This window comes from Mustela nivalis, assembly GCF_964662115.1.
Source record: "Mustela nivalis genome assembly, chromosome: 11".
In the NCBI taxonomy this organism is placed as follows: domain Eukaryota; kingdom Metazoa; phylum Chordata; class Mammalia; order Carnivora; family Mustelidae; genus Mustela; species Mustela nivalis.
The window spans coordinates 65,155,632-65,176,306 of record NC_139030.1 but is presented as its reverse complement, the minus strand read 5'-3'; the positions used below and the strand labels follow the sequence as shown (position 1 = coordinate 65,176,306).

The 20,675-nt window shown below is 39.6% G+C and overlaps 1 protein-coding gene and 1 long non-coding RNA gene across 2 annotated transcripts in view; one reads left to right on the top strand and one right to left on the bottom strand.

Annotated features, from left to right (window-relative positions):
* The window catches only part of LOC309843934, a 1,014,078-nt gene that overhangs the window by 494,511 nt on the left and 498,892 nt on the right, over window positions 1-20,675 (top strand). The window lies entirely within an intron of this gene.
* LOC309843453 (nebulin-like) lies at window positions 73-8,705 on the bottom strand (the record flags this gene model as incomplete). The annotated part of the gene is made up of 6 exons (XM_082688977.1): window positions 73-114; window positions 497-601; window positions 1,076-1,183; window positions 3,195-3,416; window positions 4,954-4,995; window positions 8,670-8,705. The coding sequence occupies 6 exons, from the start codon at window positions 8,703-8,705 to the stop codon at window positions 73-75; spliced, it is 555 nt and encodes a 184-aa protein (XP_082545103.1).

Sequence of the window (20,675 nt, the reverse complement as noted above, 5' to 3'; positions counted from 1 at the left end):
ACTTTTCCTATGCTGGTAAGCTTTTACTTGAAAAGTCTGATTTTTTAAAAATAAATCATGATTAGGATTCTCCTACAGATTCCTTTCAAAGGCTGCAAACTTCTTGGCCATTGGCTGAATCGGGATAGGGGACATGTTCCTTTTGACTTATATGGTATTTTTTACAATGTTTTAAATTAGTTGCTTACATTTGAAATTTGAGGATTTCTTGTAAAAATTAAGCTCTCTGACTGGTTTAAAAATAAATAAGAGACTCTGGCAACACTGGGCCTGCCTTTCCAGGCCACCATAGGCCTTCCAGCCCACTTCAGTCGTCCGGTGGCCTCGATGACACACGTGCAGCCTGGGTCTCCCTCACTGTGAGTTCACAATGCCCGGGATTCAAAAGAGACAGATTGGCAAGCAGGATTAGGCCTGTCCAGCTCTCTCCTCTACGGCCAGATAGAGGTCACCTACGTGCTCTTCAGCATCCCAGCCATCCACACCATGACCTCACCTTACTGACTTGCTGCGACACTTTCTTTGCATGTTCAATGTCCTTTGCTTTTTCGTCTACGTGACAGATAGTTTTAGCAACATCGCCATCCATTCGATACTTAACCTGCAGAAATAATGCACAGAGTTCATGACAGGCATGCCCATGTGAGTACAGTAAAGGAAATCTATAACCCAAGAGCACTAACCTGACGACTCACTGTTTGTTCCGCAAAGCAAAGTTCCTACATTTTAGGAAGAAAACTGCGATCTCCAAAGGTCTGCCGAGCTCCTACATTCCCTGCATATCTGCTTTCCTGGCAGAGTTTCAGCCTCCCTGCACTCCTCCGAGGAGGACCACCGTGAACTCGAATTCCCCATCTCATCTCATCTCTTGCTCACTTATTAAGCCAAGCTTTTAGATAGCTCTTGGGGTTCGCATTTAGAGCCGCACAATCTTGAACCAACACTTCCTCTAGATTTCTGGACTGGCTCATAGTAATTCGACTCTTCTTTTTGTCTATACATTTTAAGGCCCCCAATTCCCAGAGATGGGCATGTTTTTGACATGTCTCGCCTTTATTTTAGAAATGCAGCCCACCTCACTGAGTTGATCTTGCACTTTCTTGATCCGGCGAAGTTCTGGGGTATCAGTTGTGATGGCATATGGCTGTCCTTTTGCTTTCTCATAGTTCTCCTTGTATTTATTCTGAAAAGAATATCAGATATTAGCCTAAAACCTGACAAGACAGCAGCAGAAATTTCAAGCAATACATTCACCCCTTCTGATTAAAAAAAAAAAAATCCTCCAAGTTCTAACAATTATCAGTTATAACAGCTTTCTTTTTGTCCCTTGTCCGATTCTCAGCAAAAACTAAAATAGATTTGTTCATTATTCTTCCTAAACATGGTTGGATACTTGAGACAGTAGAAATTCTATTACAGACTATTGTCTTGAAAATGCCCTAAAATGATTCTCTCAATGTTTTCATTGTCTGAATGCACACATAAAAAGTCCGAACCTCAATAATTTTAGAAAATAAATATAGAAATTATCTGAAAAGATTTGATTGCTAATACAATGCAAAAATATTCAATTCAGAAGTTGTAGCTAAATCTTAATGGTTTCTATAGCTGAGACACCAGCTGAATTAATGGAAAGTCTGAATTATGGAGTATTTTGAAAAGGAATGCAATTTCATTATTTCCGCTAAATATACAATGAGTTCTTGCCTTAATAACAATGTGCATAATTTATCATTATTAATGCTTCCATTGTACTCTAAATGTAGTCAACAATCTAAATTATACTCTTGATTTTATCACTAACCACTTTAAAAATACTATAAACCTTTGCCAACATTTTCTTCAGACTATCAGAAATTCTAGGTATTATCATCAGAATTTATGAGATTTTATGGCACTAAATGGGCAAAAAAAGTTTTCTGTTATACTGAATACTGCAATGATAAAGGAGGCAAGATAATCTTGTTTTTAGAGCCCAAAGCCTTAGGAAACTAGGTTTTAGGCCATTCAAGAATCTGAACTGGAAATTGGCCAAATAGTCCCCAGGAGTTAACACTAAACCAAACATGGCCATTTACCGACCAATCACAATGGGATGCTTTTGACTTAAGTCCTTAGTCCTATATAATTCAATGTTCCCATGAGCTGCTTTTCATTTTTTCCAAGCTCCCGGAGGATGTGCAATGAGGCCATCTAGTGAGACATCAGCTTGCATGGACAATCCACAAATGAGATCCATTCACATGGGTCTCAATCTGCTGCCAATCAGTATAAATTATTACAGTCTAACTGTACATGGAAATTTAAGGACCAGGGACCTTCAACAGCAGTGATTCTCAACCAGAGCTTCACATTTTCAAAGCCAGGCAGCTTTTAAAAATCTCCCTGCACAGGTCCCAACCTCAGACTGATTAAACCAGAACAGCCTGGGTATCAGTAGTTTTAAAACTCCCGGAGGATTCTGATGTACAGCCACAGTTAAAAACCACAGAGCTGGGGCGCCTGGGTGGCTCAGTTGGTTAAGCATCTGCCTTCAGCTCGGGTCATGATCCCAAGGTCCTGGGATCAAACCCAGTGGAAAGCCTGCTTCTCCCTCTCTCCACCCCCTGCCTGTTCTTTCTCTGTCCCTCTCAAATAAATAAAATCTTAAAAATCAAACAGATAAAACAAACAAACAAAACATTGTTCTAAGATATAGTCAAACATTCCGATCCTCATTTCAGATGAGCTCTTAGTGTGATCCTGGTTTTCTAAACTACACTTCTTCATCATACAGCTCTTGAAGATCTTTTTACATATTGTTAAGTATCTGGGTAAGGGGCATTCTGCTCAGACACAGTTTAAATAGATGTTCTTTAGCTTCTGTGAATGGATTTCAACTGAATATTTATGACTTCATGATTCTAGACTGGTTAACAGATTTTGATTAAATACCAATAAATGCTTTGTGACTGGCCTCCTGCTTATTTTGTGGGAATAATCGCAGTAAGGATGCTTTCTCTGATGCTGCAATGGTGCCAGTGAATTACATGAGAGGAAAATTCAAGAGTCACGAGAGCTTATATTTCTGCAGGGAAGTCTTTGTCTCACACAAGGCTGAGAAACAAAATTCAGCCGGCGCCAAAAACAGCTGGTTGAGAGTCAGTACTTTCTCAATAATAAAACCAGATTAGCAGAAGTTGTTTGAAACTTACTGGGCTAAAGAGTTCCTGCATCTTCTGACTGTGTACAATGTAGGGGGTCATGAACTTCGAAGAATCCAGTTTCTTCCGGATAACCTTCTTCCTCTCCACTGGCTTGGTGGTAACCGGCTGTGCCGGTACCGGCTGTGCCAACGCGGGTTTGGAAGGTTCTGACTGCTCATAGTCAGATGTGGTTGTCCGTGTTGTCGTAGTTTCATAGATTTCTGTTATTGTCTGAAAATGGGACACGTAGTTCAACATTGTTATGAAGTAAAAACTGTGATCGTGTGATCTTGGTATACAGGCATTATTCTGATCACAAGTCAGACTTCCACCCCTCCTGTAACTTCTACCTGTCTAAAACAGACCAAAGCAGGACATCATACACTCTGTCCAGTGAAGGTACATCACATTATGTAAATTTGCTTGTTCAGGAGAGTGTGTAGTCAAAAGGTTACTCCTTCCTAACTTGCTACACAGTGCCTTGAAACTCCATTTGTGTAGAAAGGAACCCAAATGCTTTCAGGTTGGATAAAAATCAGAAATACAATATTCTTAAACATTTAAAATCTTCTTAAATCGTTTGGGTAGAGGAAAAGCAAACTTGGGATGAGAGAACAAAAGATTAAGATGATCAAATAAAGCTTGACTTCCTGACTTCATGTTCACTTTTAAATGAGTCTAAGAAAAAGTGGGTTGCTTGTCCCATAATGAACCTGAGTGCCATGTACACTAATAAATGCTTACTTAGGTGGACAAGGGCAATGATAACAACATGGGGGGTAATTTTCCTTAACAACAGTCCTATGCATGTGGTAGGTGGGAGATGATGGTTTCTTATAAGAGCCTGTATAGTAGAAGAAACTAAGGCCCAAAGTTTAGGTCTAGTCCAAGGTTCAAAATACTGTATGTAAGAAAAGAAGGTAAGTAGCCAAGTCGTAGCACGATTTCCTTCACAGCAAATATCCTCTGTACCGATGGACGAGATCTAGCATTGGTTTGTAAAGAGAAACCAAGGCAACAAGGGCATTGGATGTCTAGGACAATTTTGTCAGATCATTGCTAATAGATTGTTTTCTGCCCATTGTTACTGATGTATGCTTGATGGTGACAAATTAACCAATTTACAGCATCTAAAATGTTAGGTTTCATGCAGTCACAAGCTCTTCAAGCAGGTTCCAGGAGAGCCATCACTGTCATGCTCAAGAGAAACAGCTCCATTCAGAAAAGGAAGCACAAGTGAGACATTTCACCCTAAAAAAATACCATCTTGAGATACACATGGGAAAGGCTTATGTGCTACAATCTAAGTAACATTTCATTGCCTCATCGGGGACAAAGGCTTGGAGGTGTCATTCCCTGTTGGCACAGATGGTGGCCCACAAGTTACGACTCTAAACAATATAATTGTGGGTCCCCGTTCAACTCACATGTCCAAGGCCATGCAATTGGTACAGTCACAGAGTGGTGATAGCCAATGATAAACAGCTACTTATTTTGAGTAGTACCACCTACCCCCCAAAAGACCACATGAACAATGGGGAAACCATCCCCAGCCACTTTGGATATGCTGAATAGCAAAGACAGTGTCATAACCTGTCAAACAGGTAGCGTTCATTCTTGTACCATCAGCAGCCATGCACATGTAAGTGACTGATTCTCTCTCAGACTCTCCCGTCGCCAGCTTTGTAGCCCTGGGAGTCTGTGAGGAGAGAAGGCTCTGACTGCTTTCATCAGCATGCAGCTCATGTGGACATGGGCTGGGTCTTACCTCTCCCGGCACCTCTTCATAGACTGTCTCCTCTGTGTAATACTACAAATAGAGCACAAAGGAATCATGAGAACAAAGCAGAAGTCACTTCTCCTCTGCCTCGGCTGAACCACAGGACTATTTCACTACAGCCCAGTTGGTGTGCACTAAGTGTGGGAAGGAAGTACATGACGGAAGCCATTTTAGCTTGGTGAAACTTCAGGGAAGCTAACGTGAATGCCATCAGACGAGGCAAGGAGATGCAGGGTGAAGAGAACAGGGTCTGAAGTGGGTTCTCTGCCAGAGGCAGTTATTTTACTTATGACAAGCAAAACCTTTTCTTCTGGTACCCAGGGCATAATTTGCAGAGAAAGTAGGAGAACGAAATCCTGAGTATGTGGGCTATGCAGAAGGAACTTGATATAACCCACTGTTTGTGACTAACAATAAAACAAAATAGATCTCCTTGACTGGACTGTGTCATGGAAAGACTAGATTCAAAAGCCTATACACATCTCAATGACCCCTAAGTCCCCGTAATAACTAAGAACGAGAGTCCCTTCCAGAGTGAGGGGTGCATCCGTATATGGCACGATGGTCCTGAAAGGATGCAAAGATGAAAATCTGCAAATGCCAAGGGGAGAAGGAGAAATGCTAGGACCTCTCAGCATAAGATGTGGGAAAGTGAGGCTACAGTTGACAATTGAGGGCTCTGAGGTACTTGCAGGCTGGATCTGAAATCAAACCTACTTTTGTTCTACTTCTGACATCACCAGCAATAAATAGAAGCTGACAGGAACTGGCTGACATTTTGTTTCAGATGCGTAAAGGGAGTGGAATCCTGCCCCCAGCCTCACCCGGCAAAGCTGGGCAAGCAGAACGAAAGACTCAGGCCAAGGCACGCAAGGAAAGGGACAAAAATGAAACACAGGGCTCATTTTCTCGGTTCACAAAATGTATATCGCTGTACGCTTCATTTATCTTTTCTCTGTCATCAAAACATATGCTCAGGGAGAGAGAAAAACGCTAACTACAAAATTTTCCTCAGGTGGCCTCCTTTCTTCTGCCCTTGGCTCAGTGAACCCTTATCAAATTATTTAACCATTGCCGATAGACCACTGGCTCTATTTCATCTGCAGGAAGATTAATATAAAATTTACCTAATGTCCCTTACTCTTGCACTTTCTTTTCTTCTGCACTAGTCCTTTAATTTAAAAATCTACTCTCCAGGGACGTCTGGCTGGCTCAGTCGGTTAAGTAGCTGCCTTTTGCTTGGGTCATGATCCTGGGGTTCTGGGATGGTTCCCTGCATCGGGCTCTGGGAGGGGCTGCTTCTTCCTCTACCTGCTGCTCCCCCTACTTGTGTGCATGTGCTCCCTCTCTGTTAAATAAATAAATAAATAAATAAATAAAATCTTAAAAAAATAAAATTTAATATCCATCTGTAGGTCCTTAGGCATAGCAAGAGAAACCACAAGCTCCCACAGGACGAAGACTTTCTCTTTTCTATGCCTTCATCACATGGGAAATATCATTTGGACACTTAGGGAATACTGTTTGATCATGATCCACAGAGAACCATGCCTCTGGCCACACAAAACATCAGGGACTGGAGAAGGAAGTATTAAACTAAAGCAAATGATTCACGACTATTTTGGATTTTCTTAGCACCCAAGGAAAAGTAGTTCTTGGTAGCCATCCAGTTTTACCTTTCCTGGGCTCTCACCATGGGTAAACGTATCTTGGAAATAAGCTTATAAAAAAAGCAACACTACCCAAATGGTTGGCATTAACTCATGTGCCAAATCCCACTTTTAGAGCTGTGCCACTAATTAGTGCATCCTCGTTTCTTTTCCTTCCTATCCGAGTTTCAGTTTGAGTAGAGTGATAGTACAATTTTATTTAGATGTCCAAGGCCCCTAGAAGATCTCTTTCTCAAGCCAGTTCCTGGCTTTGAACTCTTCCTTGACCATTTTCTCAAATTTGCCACCATTCCATTCTTCATGGCATCTTTTTTGAGGTCAGAGGGACCTTGGTTGAACATTCCCTGGTGAGAAGTCTATCAGTTTAGCAAATGCTAGTCAGACCCAGAAGCAGTAATAGGAATAAAATGGCAAGGATGAGAAGCCGAAAAATAGCCCCCTCCATTTTTGTGACATCTAGTCAAATCAATCAGGTCTAACGCTGAAGACAACTTCCAATGACCGAAGAACACAATTATTTTGAGAAAACCAAGGGATTTTTAACTTGGAGGCTAAAAAGAATTACTGGTATTACTACCACAGGAAGGCAATTTAATTTTAAATTGTGTCATTGTTGAATAGTGATTATTCTAACTCATGGGGACATTTGTAAAATGCACGCCAGTAATACTGACCATTGAGAATGTAGCCTTCGGCACTTAAGCCACAGATAATCATTATTATACTGTAGGAGATTCATTCTGTGTTTTGTTCCTAAATCCTTCGGTAATAAGATTAATTTTATTTGTAGAACAACAAATTTTTCTTCATCTAAATGTGGACCAGTCATTAAAATAATCTTCCAAAGTTAAATTTTGGCACTGTTATTTAGATTTTGGTTCTGGGTAGCTCTTAATTTCATCCTGATAAAAAGCACAGGTTTTCAAAACTGCCTCCAAGTATCTTAGGCACATGGAGGTTTCCCTATACTTAGATCATCATTAATTGTAAATTAAGTACTTTCAGATTCAATTTCAATGTTTTTCTATGGATTACAGCCCTCAAGCCTTGAGATTCTAGAATGTGAAGCTGAAGGCAAGCACTGATGAAGAAAAACCATAACATGACAAAAACAAAATTTTATAAAATAGATAACAGCTTTGTAAAATGTATCAGATGTCCATAAATAACCCAGAGGAAATTTTTCAGGATGTCCACTTAAGTCTTTGTTTAAATTTTCTTCAAAATTTAAACACAAAAGCTAGTCTTGTTCACTTAAGTAAACAGAACGGGAGTTGATAGGAAAGTGTGGCTCCAAATGTCACTTGTGAGCGTGATGAGTTCATATATACAGGTACCTGTGCACATTTACATATATGCAAAATCTCACATATAAAATCTCCTAAGTATATTATCCTGAACACTGATTCCATATCACCCTCTAGGTAATCAGCTGGTTGAAGCAAAGAGTCAGTTTTCCCTACTGCTGTGTGGAACTAAGAGTTGAGTTTTTAGAATTGTCCCTTTGTCTCCTCTGTCCCTTGGATCAGGAGGGTTGGCAGGTGGGGAAGAAGGTAGATTCAAGAGGTGCCTGGGTGGCTCAGTGGGTTAAGCCTCTGTCTTTGGCTCAGGTCATGATCTCAGGGTCCTGGGATCAAGCCCCTGCATTGGGATCTCTGCTCAGCAAGGAGCCTGCTTCCCACTCTCTCTCTGCCTACTTGTGATCAGTCTCTGCTAAATAAATAAAAATCTTGAAAAAAAAAAAAAGGAGGTAGTTTCAGAAGATCGATTAAAACCTGCCTTCACCCCACACCATGTTTTTCTGAGAGTTTAAAGAAAAGCAAGAGTGGGAAACAGTGATATTTCTTTTCAATTCTAAATCCCACATAATTATAATGAAACTGAACATAAACTATTCCTTTCTCATGCTTTAAATAATGAGTCTTTGTGAAGTTATAAGAGATGATGTATTTCTCAAATGATTAATTCACCTACACAGCTTTGATTGTCGCCACATGAAATACGTGGCTGTCAGAGTCAGCTTTTTCATCTTACCTCCACCACCTCCTCATATTCTTCGTCATCTGCCATTTTCCCAGAGTAGTAGTGGCACCTACAAACTTTTCATATTCCAGACAAATGAAAATACATTAGCATCTATCCCTAGGACTGAAATCACAACACCATAAAAACAGAATTTAACACTTCTCCATCCGACACACCCGTAGATCATTGCAGGTTCCGTGACAGGAGATATTTAGATCCCCGTCTAGAAACCTCAAACATCAAATTAGTCTCTTGATTCCTTCACTAGTAATACATCAGATATTGCTACTTCTAGCTACACAATCCATTTAGTGAAAGTTATAAAAGGAAGCAAGTAAGAGGCTTCGGATTCAAAGAAACAGGGTATTTACATTTCTAAATACTTGCAGAAAAACATTTTCAGGCAAAAGTATTAGTGAAAAGAAGGTCAGCTTGGCTTCTAGAAGTTAGAATTTTTCGCCAGCACCGAAATTCTAGGAGGGCTGCTTTAGGTCTCTCCAGGGCTCTAACGCACCCTAGCAGTCTATCCTACGTTTGGAATTAGAACACAGAAAAACAAATCTGTCAGTAGCTTGAAAAGAGAAAAACAGAAACCTCAAGGCAATGGGGTTAATTGTTTCCCGAACACCATTGGCTTATATGGATTATTTCTCTTCTGCTTCTGTAGCTCTTCCTCAAACCTGAAAAATAAGAAATGTTCGAAGCGTTGACTGAAGTAAATCTAAGAATGTGGGTCTTTGGTTTAAGCTTCTAATTCAGGAGCTACCGAAAGGCTCTCCCAAGGCCTTCTCAGTTTGACGCCAGAGAGCGGGACTCTTCTTGATAAAAGTAGATGATGACTTGGAGCAGCTGTCCCTTCGGCCCGAAGATATTTGCCGTGTAAACCAATACCCCGCCATGGCTGGTTTTGTTAAGCTAGGGAAACTGCCACTCCTTCGGAGGCAAATGAAGCCCAGTAGAACAGGATAAATATAGGAATGCAGAACACAGATCCTTTTACATACTAATATATTTAGAAAAGAAAAATCAAAGGCGAAAACTTTTAAAAATATCGTCTGTTAGACGGGAGAACCAACTCAGGCGAGCAGTAGGTTGGTTAGTACAGGCCTTGACTCTCATCACAACACAACGGCAGATTAAGTAGGGCCTGAGGAGGGTAATAGGGTTACAAACTTCTCTGGTCCCATTTCCATCCCTAATTTCCCCAGTTCTGACCCCAAACTTTGGAAACTACTTCAAGGGAAGCTGCAGAATATCTCCAGCAAGAACATGACAGAAAAAGCCATCAGGGGGCCTTACCTTTACTCTATCAAATCAATTTCCTCAGCAGCAAAGCCTCTCCCAACTCTTCCCTCCCGAGAACCCCAGGCAAGAGCCTGGATGGTGCCTGGGCTCCGAATGATCACGTGGCTCCGGCAGCCAATCAGAACCGGAGCCGCTCGAATTTCAGGAGCTAAATATACTGCGTGATCTTCTGAAAACCACCTGTTCATCAATTCCACTAAAGGATAAAGGGTAACAAATTGCTTGCTCAGAACTATTCAAATGTAATGGAATTTTACTTAATTTCCAGCACATGGGGTTCCACTTGAGGTTTAAAATCTCATTTACCCGTTTAATACCACACTCGTGCAAAAAAAAAAAAAAAAAAAAAAAATTCGGATAAAAAAAGCATGTCTTTGAGGGGGTGTGACCCCTCTAGAGCTGCTTTCGTCAGGTCAGTTGTCTCCCTTTCATGGAGGTAAACACACATGCCCTGGCCCTGCTCACCAGGTGAGCCACACGTAAGTTCCAGGCCTTCATGTGAAGTCAACAGAGGAGTAAAATCCACGAAACCACAAGTTGGCAAGAACAATGGTTAGAATGGTGAAAAGATGAAATGACAGGCGAAAATATTTAATGTGACGCTAGCTAAGATAGCCCCAGGGTGTAATTAGAGAGAATAGGCCCCATCCTTTTTTTGTTACTAAACCAGGGTGGCTAGATGCCTGGACCACATTCATTATCTTCTCCCTCCTTAGGTAAAGGCCCAGGGCTGGGAATACAGAGCTTCTTTTATATGTGACTGGGTTTCTTTTCTTTTCTTTTTTTTTTTTTTTTTTTTTAAGATTTTTATCTATTTGACAGAGAGAGATCACATGTAGGCAGAGAGGCAGGCAGAGAGAGAGGGGGAAGCAGGCTCCCCGCTGAGCGAAGAGCCCGATGTGGGGCTCGATCCTAGGACCCTGAGATCATGACCTGAGCTGAAGGCAGAGGCTTAAACCACTGAGCCACCCAGGCTCCCCTGTGACTGGGTTTCTGATTTTTCATTTAGGCAGGTGGCTTCTAGAGGCCAAGTGTGAATGCAAGCACAAAAAGGTTCCATTTCCAAACAGCAATAGCAGATAAAATTAAAATCAGTATATTACCAGGAGAAGATAATGCTCTATTAGGTAAGTCAGTGTACCACACTGAGTTTGTAAAAACTGCCTAGCAATTTTCTATCTCAAGACAATTTTCACTGATTTAATCTCTCTCTAAACCTCTGTACTAAGGCAAAAACCCTGTGGATCACCCGAAACTTGACACGGATTTGACTTTAAACCTATTGTATGTAATAGTTCCTTTTTTTAGCTAGATGTTAGGAAGTATTGTCACATTTCGAACAGATGTACCTCTCCCCCTTCCGTGATTCATATGGTGGCAATAAAATTGAACATCATTTTATTGTCTTAACTTAATTAAACCTTGTTCATTTTCTATGTTCTCACAGGTTTTATGACCAAGAGATATGTGTACAATATGAGACCATCCAGTTGGCAGATGTGAACTAGAATTGACTTACTATTCATTATGTTTTAAATGATGGTGTTAAATTGAAAAATAATTCAGGCCCATTTTAAAACACACAGTATAAAATCACATAAAGTAAAAAATAATAATAATAATAAGCATAGGCATTCTGATGCTAACCTGGAACTAAGTCCCCTAAGCATGGAAGAGCCACTCTATTTTCCTGTCCTGCCTATGGCCACCTCTGTGGAGAAAGAATAAATGACCCCTTGATTTATCGGTAGGCTCTTATCACATGACTTGCACATAGGAAGGGCTCCATAAATGTTGGCTAGTATTATTTTTAAATTATTATTACAATTTTAAAAGATTTTATTTATTCATTTGAGAGAGAGAGACAGAGGGCAAGCAAGGGGAGGGACGGAGGCAGAGGGACAAGGAGACACCGTCCACCCCCCACCAAACCGAGTATGGAGGTCGAGGGGGGACCTCGATCCCAGGACCCTGAGATCATGACCTGAGATAAAGGCAGATGCTGAATTGACTGAGCCACCCAGACACCCCTCATTATTATCATTTTTAGACATTTTATTGGAGTCTTCATGCTCCAATACTTTGTGTTAGATTGAAACATTGAAACATATACTTTGTGTTAGATTGAAACATTGTGACGCTTCTGAAATCAGTGGTTAGTCTAAGCATTTATGAACCAATAGGAGTTTGGCTCTAAGCCTATACATATCCAAGTATAGAAGGATCATGCCTGTGGACCAGAATAGACATAATGGAGAAGATGACATGGTAACAAAGCTTTTGTTTTGCAGTTTATTCTTGTTTTTTTTTTTTTTAAGACTTATTGATTTATTTTAGAGAGAGAGAGACAGCACAAGCAGGAGGGGCAGAGGGAGAGACAATCTCTTGCAGACTCCGCTCTGAGCAGTGAGCCGCCGTGGGACTCCCATCTTGCTACCCTGAGATCAGGACCGGAGTCAAAATCAAGAGACAGATGCTTAACTGACTGAACCGCCCAGGCGCCCCTGTTTTTGCAATTTATTCTATTTTATTTATTATTTTAATCAAATCATATCTGCACATCATTTAAGAATCAAGTAGTTTTGCAAGCCTTATGCCTAAATTTGGTGTTCCCTGTTCCCACCATTCCTGTTTTTTTCCCTCCATTGAGACATTCATTGTAACTCTTTTAGCTAAATCTTTTTTATTTGTCTGTATACATTTAACAAAATGTCTCTGTTGCTCTTTCTGATTTTTTTGGTCACAGGCATTATCTGTTAGTTTCTCACCTTGGAATGTGAGGCTTTAGAACTCTTCCATGTGAACCCCCACTCTTAACAGACACAAGCCTCATCTTAGCCCGGCATCCTCCCAATGAAGTTCTACTTATGTAATTCAGAATTCAGTGTTTCCATTATGATTAGCAAAGGATATTCACAGAGGAACCCCATATATTGTGACTATTTTTCTTTTCCTGCACAAGGGTTTGTTTTTCTGGAAATTGGTATCTCTCTCTTTCTCTCCTTTTCCCCTTGGCTTAATTCTTCTAGACAAATAGTATTCCACAGAACTTTCTGCAATGATGGGAAAGTTCCATACCAGCACCATGGACTATGGAGACCACTAGCTACAAGTGACTAGGGGGCGTTCAAAATGTGACTAATGTGCCTGCAGAACTCAGTTGATATACTTTTCATTTAATTTAAACTTAAATAGCCACATGAGCTGGTGGCTGTGACATTGAACAGTGCAGTTCGAGAGATGGGTCACTAACTGCTTCAAACTTTATGTCTAACTCTGCTGCCAGGATTTTCAGTGACCTCCGGTAGCATTTCATCATTGTATCCACTCTAGATCTCAGGAAGGCTCCTGTTCCATCTGCACTGGTTTCTTCCGTAGCTGGTGCTTAGCTCTCATTTTGACCCCCCTCCCTGTCATCCTGGGGGTTATGGATTTTATAATATAAAAAATCCCATTCCTTTAACTAATGTTTATTGAGTATGTACAATGTACCAAGCACTGTTCTGGGTGCTTCCTTCCCACAGCACCACCAGTTGACTAAGCAGTATATATTCCACTCCTTGCTTATTAACAAAACCACAGTTTAGTTTGGCACAAAAATATCCTCATTTAAAAAATACACTTCTCCTCAAATCCCTAAGAGTGAGAGGTAAACTGTGCCAGTTTTGCTGGTAAGATTTAAGTATAACTCTAGCGAATAAGGCTTCTGGGGAAGGTATAATTTTACTTATGGGCAGGGTCAGATTCCACTGGCATGTACTGTTGTGCTCTTGCCATTCTTCCCTTCTCTATGCCTGGAACACAGATGTAATGTCTGGGGACAGAGCAACCATCTTGAGACTATGCAGGTAAGTTGTACATTAAGAATGGTAAAGCTGGGGCGCCTGGGTGGCTCAGTGGGTTAAAGCCTCTGCCTTCAGCTCAGGTTGTGATCTCAGGGTCCTGGGATCGAGCCCCACATCGGGCTCTCTGCTCAGCCAGAAGCCTGCTTCCTCCTCTCTCTCTGCCTGCCTCTCTGCCTCCTTGTGATCTCTTTCTGTCAAATAAATAAATAAAATCTTAAAAAAAAAAAAAAAAAAAGAATGGTAAAGCTGGGGCGCCTGGGCGCCTAGGTGGCTTAGTAGGCTAAGCCTCTACCTTCAGTTGAGGTCATAATCTCAGGGTCTTAGGATCAAGCCCCACATTGGGCTCTCTGCTCAGTGGGGAACCTGCTTCCCCCTCTCCCTCTGCCTGCTTGTGATCTCTGTCAAATAAATAAATAAAATCTTAAAAAAAAAAAAAGGAATGGTAAATCCAGAAGGAGACTTAGTCTTTAATTACTTCCTTAGTTCTTGAATTCTGTAATTATTTTATAGCTTAATAAGTTTAGTATCTAATTTTACAAATGATTTTATTGTGATTATTTTAAATTACCCTGAATATTATATACTATTTTTTTCTATTTTGTACTTTACCAAATTCTAATAAAATTTATTATTTTTTCAAGTTGAGTGATCCTTTGTAGCTTTCATTCTATATATTTCCTGCTTTTTCTCCCCTTTTACATTGATTTATAAGCATTCTTTATATTATGAATATTAGCCATTTGTGTCTTGTAGATGTTGTGAATATTTTTCCAAGTTGTTTGTGGTGTCTGTGGCCATAGAGATGTTTTACATCTATCTGCAGCCATATTTGGCAATCCCTTCTTTCCAGTTTTGACACTGCTTATTGAATAAATTGAATTTGGAATTTGAATTTGAAATGCCACTTTTAGCACATATTGAATCAGTACGCATGTCAGTTTCCAGAGTCATTTGTGTTTTTTCTTGTTTTCTTATTATTTTCTGGGTTTTTTCTTTTTAAAATTTTTTCTTTTTTACTTTATTTGATTATGAGGTTTATAAACTCTAAAGATACATATAAGATATACATAAATATCTTATATATACACAAAGATATACATAGACATAGACATCTATGTATATCTTGTATATCTATATATACATATCTTATATACATAGATATACAAGATATACATATATATCTTATATATGTATATAAGATATATAAAAAACAATATATCTTATGTGTATAGTTTAGCAAATGATAGTAAAGTAAGTATCCATATGATTACCACTCAGGTACAGAAAGGTAATTTCTATCCTGACTTTGATGGTACTAATATCCTCATTTTAATTTTTAGTCTTGCCACACCTGAATGCATTCCTAAACAATATAGTTTAGTTTAGTTTTGTCTGTTTTTAAGTTTTATGTAATAGATTCATACTTTGTGCAATTTTTATAACTTCACTTTTCACTTAATATCATGTTTGTTGATTGTTATTATTGTAGAATATTCCATTGTATGACTATACTTCCATTTATCCTTTCTACTGTTGATGCAGACTTGTGTATTTCCAGCTTTTTTTCATTTAAGAACAAGATGAAATGGGACCCCTGGGTGGCTCCGTCATTAAGCCTCTGCCTTCGACTCAGGTCCTGATCTCAAAGTCCTGGGATGGAGCCCCGCATCGAGCTCTCTGTTCAGCGGGGAGTCTGCTTCTCCCTCTCCCACTCCCTTTGCTTGTGTTCCCTCTCTGGCTGTCTCTCTCTCTCTCTCTCTCTCAAATAAGTAAATAAAATCTTTAAAAAAAAGAACATTTTTGCACATGGATTCTGGTGGTCGTGAACAATTTAATGATGGGAGTATATAAGTAGGAGTGGAAATTATGAGTCAAGGAGTATGCTCATCTTCAACTTTAATAAATCATGCTACCTGTTTTCCAGTATTGGTGCCAATTTATATCCTCATCAGTCGTGTGTGCTCCTAATTTGGCTACCCCTTGAGATGAAGCTTTCTAAATTTTGTCTGCCTCATAGGTGTGTAATAGGATAATCTAGTGGTCTTAATTTGCATTTCTGTGACTTACTAGTTATGTTGAACTCCTTTCCATATGCTTATTAGATATTTGGGTGTTCTATTGTATTTTGAGAAGTGTCTGTTTAATTCTCTTGCCCATTTTTCTGTTAAGTTGTTGGCCTTTTCTTCATTGATCTATAAACCCTCTTTATTCTGGATAATAATCCTTTGATAATTAATATGTGTTGTAAATATCTTCCCCCTCTCTTTGCTTGTCTTTTTATTGTTTTTGTACTGGCATGTAGTGAACAGGAGTTCTTAATTATCAGGAAGTCAACTTCATCTATATTCTCCTTCATGACTAAGAGAATAAAAATCCTTCTACCCCAAGATCATGAAGATACATTCCTATATATTCTTCTAAAAGCTAGGAGTTTTGCCCTTCACATTTAAGTCTTTAGTCTACCTGTAAATTGTTATGGTTTTGGATATGGTATGAATAAGAGATTTAATTTTTTTTTTTTGCATATGGATAGCCAATTTTACCAACACTATTTAAAAAAAATTCTTTTGTTTTCCCACTGGGTAAAATTCCTCCTCTGCTATCAGTCTTTTCCTGATATGTATCAGTTTTTTCTGGATTCCCTGCTCTATCCACTGGCCTATTTGTCTATCTCTGTACCAGTACCACACTGTATTAATTCTGTAGCTTTATGATCTGCCTTGATGTCTGGAAAAGCAAGTTCTCCCAACTTTTTTTTTATTTTTTAAGAGAGTTTTGGCTCTTGTTGTCTTTGATATTTGATACAAATTTTAAATTTTTTTGAAGTACAACTAACACATAATATTACATTACATTTTAAGTGTGCAATATAGATTCAACAATTCTATATATTACTCACACCTCTTCACAATAAGTGTACTCTTGGGATGCCTGGGTGGCTCAGTCAGTTAAGTGTCTGCCTTCAGCTCAGGTCATGATCCCTGGGTCCTGAGATTAAGTCCCGCATCTGGCTCCTTGCTCAGTGGGAAGCCTGCTTGTCCTTCTGCCTGCCTCTCCCTCTGCTTGTGCTCTCTCTCTCTCTCTGACAAATAAATAAAATCTCTTTAAGAATTAAAACAAAAAACAACAGTAAGTATACTCCTGATCCCTTTTACTTATTTCACCTCTCTCCCCCATCTACTTCTCCTTTGGTAACCACCAGTTTGTTCTTTGTATTTAAGGGGGGAAGGGTTATCTGTTTTGTTCCTTAAAATCCAAATACAAGTGAAATCATATGGTATTTGTCTTTCACTGACTGACTTATTTCACTTGGCATCATACCCTCTAGGTCCGTCCACGTTATGGCAAATGGCAAAATCTCATTCTTTTTTATGACTGAGTAATATCCATTGTGTGTATGCGTGTGCGTGTTCTCTCCAAGCTTTCTACAGTGGCTGCACCAATTTGCATTCCTACCAACAGTACACGAGGGTTCCTTCTTCTCTACCTTCTTGCCAATATTTGTTATTTCTTATCTTTATCTTAGGCATTCTGATAGGTTTGAGGTGATATCTCATTGTGGTTTTGAATGGCATTTCCCTGATGATAAATTTTCCATAAAAATCTTAGAAATGACTTATCAATTTCCCTAAAAAGTATAGTCTCTTGTTCAATTAATCTACTTGGCTCTTCCTCAGGATAATGCAGTTTTAATTATTATAGCTCTTTAGTATGTTTTGATATCTGTAGGGCAAGCTGTCCTCATTCTTCTAAAATTCACTTGGCTTATTTATGCTTCTGTTCCTTTAGAAGCACTAAGAATCAGTTTATCAAGTTTCATGAAAATTATCCTTGGATTTTTTTCCCTATGATTTTATTGAATTTGTGGATTTATTTTGCAAGAATTGATAACTTTCATAATTTAATCTTCCCATCCAGATCCTTGTTTACCTCAATCAACAAAGTTTTATGGTTTTCATTTTACCGATCTTGCCCACTAAGCAGTACAAGTGAATTCCTAGGCGTATTAAAGCCTTTATTTTCACTGTAAATGAGATTTTGTATAGAATTTCTAATAGACATTTATCAAGTTTCTTTTTTTGTTATTATTGGTTTATCATTTTTTACTTTTAACTTTTTCATGAAATTCATGAGGATTTCGAGAAAGGTGACAATAAATGTGGGTGCTCAGCCAGTCATTTTGACTCCAAAGCATGGACATAACATTTTGAGCAAATTTTGGGTAGGACTTGAAGAGCTGGAAATGAAAGGAGGAAGGGCATTCTAGGATTGTAGATAGTATGAGCAATCATGTAGAGGTGGGAAGGTGTGTGGCATATTTGGGGAATGAAGATTTGTCTGGTTTAGGCCAAGTAAGGTTCATGTAGAGATGTAACAGAAGACTACAGAGTAGAAGCTATGCTATGGATGCCCAGCTAAGCAGTAGAAAATGATAGACACTGATATGTCAAATTGCTTCTCTCTTCTATATAGTGTAGAGCATTAAGTCACACGTTGGCAGAGTGGAAATACATCAACAACACATTATACTGTATGAAACTAAACATATTCAATAGTGGAACACGCAGATCCAGTAACACAGCGGGGATATATCGGTGTGAATAAGAGCCTTCTCAAATTATCAAACCATCCAGGTGTCCTCTGCTTTCCAAAATCCATGTTGAGCACAGTGAGTTTCACCCATGTGGCACACTCGTCTTTTTAAATACCCCTACACCTCTTCCTCCTAATGTTGCCTAAAGTCAGACCCCATGAAAAATACAGAAACATGGAAAATGGAGGTTTATTTTTATTTTTTTTTAATTTTTTATTAACATATAATGTATTATTAGCCCCAGGGGTACAGGTTTGTGAATCGCCAGGTTTACACACCTCACAGCACTCACCATACTACACACCCTCCCCAATGTCCGTGACCCCACTGCCCTCTCCCGACCCCCGGAAGAGGGAGATTTAAAATGTTAAATTACCTCTGACCCCTTTCCCTGATTTCTTGTAGGACTTGGACATCGGCTTATTTTCTATGTGAGCTCTTCATTAAGTTTCATTGCCGGGGAGTCCTGACTCTGAGGACTCTGCCCTCTCCATCTCTGCCCTGAAATGAGAACAGCCAAGGATTTTCTGTGCTTCGCTTCTGTTCCCTCCTCTCCACAGCCTCATCCAAAATTGTTCTTTGAACCCACTATGTTCAGTTATTCAGTTGCCATGGAGTCAATTATCGGGATCTACAGCTGATTGCCCATCTTCAGCTACTTCACAAACGATTGGGGTCTCCAAAACTGCCAGCCTTCAACTGCTGATTTCTAAGGAGCTTCCAATCTGAGCTATAAGGATAAACCAGCAAAGCTGACTGTCTTGTGTGATTTGTAAGGCCAAGTACCCCTAACTGTCCCCTCATACACATATTATATATATACATGTGTGTGTGCATGTGTACATATGTGTGTATGTGTGTGTGTGAGTGTGTGTTTCCCCAGGAAATTTGGTTTCCCAAATACCAGCCAGATTATTTAAGTCCTTACATTGTTGTTAAAAAGAAGGCCTAATGTTCAGAAATGATTTCTTACATGTATTTATGTATATACACATGTGTATGTAAATATGAACATAAAGGCAGCCACACAATTTATAACAGAAAAGCCTCCTCTAGCTCTGATGACAGATTTTAAAACTGAATATACATGTCCATGGTCATTAGTCTTCCTATGAGCAGGTCTTGGGGAGGAAGCTGTTGTGTCACTTCTAGCTGACAAGAGAAGGTTCTATGGAGGAGGTGGCATTTTATCAGGTCCTGTGTATGACAGGCCAACCCACCTAGTCCAACCTCAGACAATGATTTATTAAATAGTTCTTTTTTTCTTTTTTAAAAAATTTATTAAGTGGTACTTAATGCTCTGCATGAGTAATGAACAGTCTGGAAATTCTTAACTCTCTTGACAGAGTTTGAACTAATACCTAACTCATCTTTCTGTCATTGTTACGGAGGCCAGAACAGATTGTTTTCCAAGGAAGAAAGTGAAAATGAGAAGGTTTGTCATTTTCATGGCCAATCACATTACCTTAGGAGTTATAATGTTTGACAGTATGGCAAATATGGGCAAGTAAATAGAAGACCATTGTCCCGTTGTTTCCAAGCCTCATTTAGTCCCAGGAAGATTCCTGGAGTGCAAGCCTATTGTTGAAATTCAGTCCCTCACAGACTGCACAGTCTAGCAGACCTGTTGAATGTAATTGGTTTGAAAGTCACCAAAAACTAGGCCAGTTCTCTCATCTCTGGTGACCTCAGATAGACCTTAGGGAAAACCAAGATGGCACTAGCGGCCTGAATCAAACTGAAGCCTAGTTTGTTATACTTTTGGAATTATTATTTCACTAGACAGCTGCCCAGAGTGGGCATGATCTGACATTGGTTAAACCCGAGGACAGTTATTTTCCAAAATGGAGGCCTGGCCCCATAAAGCCTCTTTCTGGCTTCCTTTCCTCATAAACAAGGGAATTGGGACTGGCTTTTCCCAGTATGAGTTCTTGAGAATCGTTAGTCTCACAACTTGGCCCATGAGAAGAGGGTTCCATTGCCGACAAGTGTGGGAGACACAGAGTACGCTAACCTTCTCTGCGATTGGCAGGCACATTCAGTTGTGATGGTCCCAAGAAACAGAGCCCAAAGTGGCTGGCTTCTTTTGTTTCACACCGCATGTCTAAAAATTACATAACCACAGAACAACATCTTTGAGTAACATCAGTCAATCTCATCCCATAAAATACAGTTCACGAATCCCTACATTAACACTTGTCCTGAGTGGCAACTCCAGATCTGCCTTGGTCCAAACCCAAATGCCTGGGATGGGCACAGAAAGAAACTGGC